The sequence below is a fragment of the Chinchilla lanigera genome, unplaced genomic scaffold (assembly GCF_000276665.1).
Source record: "Chinchilla lanigera isolate Chin_1 unplaced genomic scaffold, ChiLan1.0 scaffold00096, whole genome shotgun sequence".
Taxonomy (NCBI): Eukaryota; Metazoa; Chordata; class Mammalia; order Rodentia; family Chinchillidae; genus Chinchilla; species Chinchilla lanigera.
The window spans coordinates 4,637,624-4,644,235 of NW_004955497.1; the positions used below are offsets into that span (position 1 = coordinate 4,637,624).

Consider the following 6,612-nt stretch of genomic DNA (forward strand, 5'->3'; position numbering starts at 1 on the left):
GAATACTACCCAGTCTCTAAAAAGAAGTCAACCCTGCAGTGTACAACATGGGTGAGGCTGAAGGACATCATGCTCAGCAGCATGAGCCAGCCACAGAAGGAAAATCCCGCACGATTCCACTCATACGAGGCATCAAAAACAGTCGAGCTCATCGAATCGAGGGGTAGAGAGGTGCTTTTCAAGGACTGAGGGAGGAGCAGCGGGGGGCTGCTGATGAAGAGGGGTAAAGTTTCAGTTGTGCCGAGATGAATAAATTCTCAAGATTGGCAGTGCAACAGTGTATGTGCAGATAACAATGTTGTGGTACGCTGAAAACTCCATCAAGAGTGCAGATTGCATGTTAAATATCCCTACTACGATTTTAAAACAAAAACAAACAAACCAACAACAGACGCAGCACACCAGGATAAGCCGAGACCAGGCTGAAGGTAGAAAAACAAGAGAAGTGTGCTTAGAATGACTGAAATCCTATCAGGGAAGATGTATCACCATGACAACAGAAGAGATTTCTGTCTGTACTTTCCACGCTAATCCCCGGAAAGAGGGCTACGGAAGGAGGGGCTCCTCTCAAAAGAAGGCCAACTGTTAGCCTACCAGCTCCAACACTAGAAGGGCAGCGGCTTCCCTGTGAGGGTTGTGAGCACCACCTTATGCATCAAACTCATTTCAGGTCCATGGACCTGGCTAGCTTTCCCTGCTGACCACGAACAGCCAATGACTTCAGCCGCTCTGAGCTCTTCCATTTCTGAATGACAATAAAGAATTTATAGGTTTTTCCCAGAGACTAGGAAAAGAGAGTCAGAGATGACAGAGAAGTGAGATAGACAGAGCTTAGAGGACAAAAAAAGGATGAATTAAATGTCAAACCAGGGAAACAATGTCGCAACCCCCCATGGCTGGAAAGAGAACTAAATAAGTATTTATAAATCATCCAGCAGTGCCCAAAGCATGGTCAGCATTCAACAAATATAACTGCTGTTATAATTACTATCTGCAGGGGAATTAGTACAGCTTCATTCACCCTCTCTGCTCCACTCCACAAACTATAAGCAACAAATACAAAAAAGTTAACATAGGTGAAATAAAAGTGACTTTAATGACTATTAAGAAAATCCAGTTACAGCATAGCTGTATGTGGGCCCCACACTGAATGGGTTTTTGAGTATTAGATACAGCATATGTCCCATATATATATATATGTTGTGCTGAATTCAAGTAAACATCCATCTAAAACATTTCAGCCCTAGAAGCTTCATGGCTATTTTAATTTTCCTATTTTGAGTTCAAGGAGGACCTCCTTTCTATAATTATGAAACTAGTCTTCTGAATCACCCTCTACAAACATTATCTGCAGTGAGATAATCACACTCCTTCTAAGTGGATACTGTTGAAATTGTCTCTGTTAAGCTAAGATCACAGTGGCAAGGCTCCTAACAAGCCACCCATCACAGCCAATCCGAAACCTCAGAGCAAGACAAGGGTGCAAAATCATGGGACCGCACCTGGTGAGGATCCACACAACCTATTATGCTGACAGTGGCAGCCTCCCAATTTTTATGAAGTCAGACTGACTTTTGCTTTCCTATCCTGGATTCCTAAGATACTGGCCTGCCCTACTAGCCCTTTGGTCCCAAACTGTTTTATAAATATTTTTGTGTAAAGAATTGAAAATTTCTAGGCTTGAGTAATACATTCATTCCTTAGTCTGCCAGGAGGAGAGAATGGGGTTAGGAGAGGCATTTGGGTTTCTCCTATTCTTTAACCAGCGATTTTTTTGGCAAGAAAAGGCAATTGGGATGCTTTTCCCTTAATAGTTTCTTTTTTCAGTGCTGGGGATTGAACCCAGGGTGTCACACACGCTAGGCAAGCACTCTACCACTGAGCCATATTCTCAGCCCATTATAGTCTCAAATTCTAGAATTTCTTAGCAGTAGAAAAGGGAGCCAAGTAGATGTTGAGTGTCCTAGGACAGTCCCAACAGAAACCGAGCTTGGTGGAGCCAACTCCATGTATTTCCATTTCGAGAGAGAAATTTAGAGGCTAACCAGCAAGAAATACCTTCCAACATGCTACCGTGGTCCAAGCCTGATCACATCATGTCAAGGTCCCATTCCCGCTGTCTGAGAGCACCAAGCAACTGTGATAAAAATAGGTGAGAAGCTACACACCAGGATAAGCCGCTCAGCAATCCCTTTACACAAAGCGCACAGTAAGGCTTTGCTTTCAAAACTTAACCCGATGAAGACATAAATAATGAAAACTTTCAGGTTACTCAAACAAATTTTAACACCTGCTGATAGCCCTTTTTCCTTAAGAATGTGTCAGCAAAGAACTATCTTTATATTCATTTAACTGCATGTTCATTTAAATATTTTGTGACTATTGAGATGAATGGATAAAACCTTTAAATCTGGCAAGACATCACCTTCATAGATTAAAACACTTTGTATTTAAATAGACAGGTCATTTGTGGAAAAGGTGCCTAAAGAAAGTCCCTAATGCTCAATATTCCATTGTTATGAAGTGAAATGATAAAAGTTTATTTCCTCTTGTGATTATTTAAAATGTTGTAGTATATAAAATTCCTCCCACTTGGTGCTAGTAGAAGAATGAAAGCACCAACCATCACCAGAACTAGAGCAGACGTTTCAAGTAGCATTTTATGTGTGATGCACATATTATAGTCAGGCTGGCTTTATTGAGAATTTATAGCCTTCTGATCCAACAATTGACTTGACTTTTTCCCCCCTGATTTGAGCAGCTCTTTAACCAAAAGGCATTAATCCACAAATTTTAGGTTCAGACATATTAGGAAAGGTGGCATATGCCCATATGTAACCCTTCCCTTAAACAGTCAGCAAATATAGGCCTGTATAAACCTCAGACGGTTGTTAGAGAATGCATTAATAACAACTGGCATGTACATCCAGAAAAATTCTAGAAAGCCATCTCCATAAACACAAATGAGACAAAGCAGCTCTCAGTAGAAGAAAGCAACTACAACCTTTGCTCTGGTTAGAAAAGACTGACCACCCGTCATTCCTTCTGCCGCTCTTCTGAGTCCCAGCAAGTGAGGCCTTTTAATGCATGGCCTGCATCCTTCATTTGACTGGGATGGGTGCAATTCTCAGAGACACAGTTAAAAAAAAATCATGAAACATGGGAAAAAGAAATAAAACCAGTTTTGGGTTAATTAACAGGAGAAATTAAATTTTGCTACTATTTTCTCTTACTTGCAAAGAGAAGACCGCAAAGTAGCGTAAATGCGGAAACAGTGAAAGCAAATTGTGAAAGCAAAAATAGTTTATACTAGTGTTTTAGAAACAGTGGCCTTTACTAAGATAATATTATCAGCAGTTCAGGTATTCTGAACTTTCCTGCACAGTTGGACAAATGAGCAAATAAAGCTCAGCAACAGAGCCATGCAATGAAGAATATAATTCGTGCAGAAAAATGCACAAGAAGAAAATTAGAATCCTTTGCTTTGCAGCTAGAAATAAAATTTATGTTCTAATTTGCTGTAGTTTGATTCTGAATTGCACTATCAGCATTAAATCCAATTTAAAGTTCTTTCTCAAGGACAGAAATAATTTTCAAAAGATTTCTAAATCTAAATAAGTACAGGTTTTTTGTTAGTTTGTACCCAGTTGAGCACATTAGCATGTGTGAGGTGTTGGAATGAATTTCTAGTAGTGTGTTCAGATTGCTTAAGGCTATGGCTACGTTAGGGTCTCCTGTATAGACAGGAAATTAACTATTAAAATGTTACTTTGAAATAACATTAAAGATCTGGGACAATGTAATAAAAGCCATTAAACTGACTCCTAAAAAAATTCAGCAAACCTACACCTCATCTTCTGATTGAATCATCACAAACTTAAAAGGAGGAACAACCTGCTTTATATTACTGGCTCAAATTTTTTTCCTCTGATGCCCATTTATTTTGTTACTTCCTTCATGTTATTAAAACAGGTTTTCAAATTTTAACATGCCTTCTTCATCCCTTTGCAAAACAGAAAACAAGCTTAAAAATAAGACAACATTTCTGTACTTAGCGATCTCTGGAGAATGACAAGGACCCAAGTGTTTATGTCATTTACATATGTGTGGTATCACTGGAATATGTATAATCTTCCTGATATGATGAATTACCTCCAAGTAGGAACGCTGGCCTTTTGCTCAGATACACTGGAGTGCATTTCAAAAAGGATATTAATTTAATCATTAGACACTAATAGCTTTCGAAGAACTGCTTCACTTTATCATTCAAACTACCAAGGCATATAACAACTCTTTCTGAAATGAGAGTTTCAGCCGAACTATTAGAAAGATACATGTAATTGAAACCATTTCTTGAAAAACAAACTGTGTAATGCATTTACAATACATAAGCTTGTCAATATATTCTGAACACCTTTGTCTCAGCCATAAGTCTATGAAGCAAGATTCAAATGACAGAGAAAACTGTATTTTTCTTTTGTTTTTTCACTATATGTTCCTCATCTTGGACCATTATAACCAAGATTCTGAAAACCGGCGTTTGGGGTAAGAAACAGAATCTTAACCAAAACAAGACAAAACCATTCTTCTAGGACAGTCACACAATAGATTTGTGTGTGTGTGTGTGTGTGTGTGTGTGTGTGTGTGTGTGTGTTAAGAACTAGGGACTTCACATAAACCAAACCCAAAGTCAGCATTGCTTCAGATTACAGTACATAAAAGAACCTTAATGGCTTGGGGACAGTCATCATATCCAGCTATAAGACCAGATTTTAAATTCTCGGTTATTGACAGATTATAAATGTTAAGTGGGATGAACTGTAAAATATGCATTATCTACACATGAGAAGGTTACAGTTTATAAATGCTAAAATATTGTGTCTATTGGCATTTAGTGAAATCGTTCCCTGATCCTGATTTCTGCACTAGGTGGAGGTGAGGGGTTCAAAAACAAAAACACAAAAACAAAACCTATTCTGTAAGCCTTTTATTTCTCCCCGAACGATTTCAACCAACCAAACTAAAAGCCTCGCTTATTTTCCTAGGGGAAAACCTTTACCTGTTTGCATACCTAGCAATTGAAATTAGGGACCTTGCCTGGCAACCCCCAAATGCCCTCCTTAGGTCGCTACCTGCCTCTTTCAGCTTTGTAGGTGGTTTCCACACAGTGATACAGCAAAGGGGGTTCCCCGCCCCCGGAAAGGAAAAGGAAAAGGAAAAGAACGCAAAGGGGGGAGGGTTCTCCCCGCGGTCTGCAGTGACTCCTCCAGGCCCTGTGAGCAGCGCCGCCCAGCACCCTGGCATGACTCTAACTTAGGTTTGGTTGTCTTGTTTTCTACAAAGGCAAGTGAAGGTGACTTCCGAGTGTTCAGTGCATGAAAGAAACAAAAATCTTTTTAAAAAGGTAAAAAGAGAGAAAAAAAAAAAAAAGTGCCCAAAAATAATTCTCAGGGACTCGTCTTGAGAGGAGAATTCCAGGCGGAGCGTCTGGCTCTCCGGGTGTGTCCTGCCCCTGTTCCCAGCGCGAGGACCCCCGCGGTGCAGGTTCAGGGGCAGGGACAGTCCTACATCACTTCCTTCAGTGGTTTCCAGGGAAAAGCTGCGTTCCTGGACACGCCACCCATCCACCTTGGCCTCGAGACCTCACAACTTTTTGGCACTGTCATGCAACGCTGCCGCCCGCAGGGTGGTCCCAGCCAAGCCCCGGTTGCTGACCCTGCGGACCAGCACTTTGGAGACGGGAATTTTTGTTCTGCGTAACTCACTCTTGGCCGGCTGCTGGTGCGCAGCGGGGTGGCTGGAAGGAAGGTTCGAGAGATGCTTGATGCTGACAGGGATCTTCGAGTCCTTCAGCAAACTGCCGGGCGTTCGCAGCGGGCAGGTGATGGTGCCCGGGGACACCGGCTTCAGCCGGGACGAGCCGGCCGTGTCCTCGCCGGCCGCGGGGCCCGCGGGGCTGGCGTCGGGGTCCGCGTAGAGGTCGGAGAGCGCGTCGCCGCTGTCGCTGTCCCGGGGGAGCGCCGACTTCTTGGCGCCGCTCGCGCTGTCCTCCTCGGGGCCGGGCGTGCCGGGGTCCCGGTAGCCCTCGTCGCCGCCGGGGACGCCCTCCCGCGGCTCCTCCTCCGCGAGCTTGGGCTCCGCCTTCGGGTGCAGCTCGGTGGGGGCCCTGTGCACCCTGCGGCGCTTGACGGAGGACGCGTCCTTGCAGGGCTCGGGCAGCCCGGAGGGCTCCGCGGCCGGGCCCGCCTTCGCCGCCGCCTCGGGGGGCCCCTGGCCCGCGCCCTCGCTCTGGGACAGCATGTCCCAGAACTCCTGCAGACAGGCGTCGTCCACCCCGTCCGGGCTGGCCATCTCCTCCCCGCCGCCTTGGTAGGCCAGCACGCCTCCCGGGGTCTTCCCGGCCCGCGCCGGCTGGGCCGGCCCGGGCGCGAGCTTGTCGCAGCTGGGCCCCGCCTCCTCCTCGGGGTCTGCGATAATATCTCCGCAGCCTGTAAGAGAGTCAAAGCTTTTCAGTGAAGTCACGTCAGAAAACATCAGACAAATACGCTCGGCCGACGGGTCTGAGGGCGGATCGGCGGCGGCAGGGTCGGGGGCGCAGGCCGGCGCGCGGCC

At 44.8% G+C, this 6,612-nt stretch overlaps 1 protein-coding gene across 1 annotated transcript in view; it reads right to left on the minus strand.

Moving 5' to 3' along the window:
- Positions 1-2,719: 2,719 nt before the first annotated feature.
- Amer2 (APC membrane recruitment protein 2) overlaps positions 2,720-6,612 on the minus strand; it is a gene marked incomplete in the record, with an annotated part of 4,972 nt that continues 1,079 nt past the window's right edge. The window contains 1 exon segment of the mRNA XM_013505515.1: positions 2,720-6,488. Within this exon segment, the coding sequence (XP_013360969.1) occupies positions 5,644-6,488 (845 nt within the window).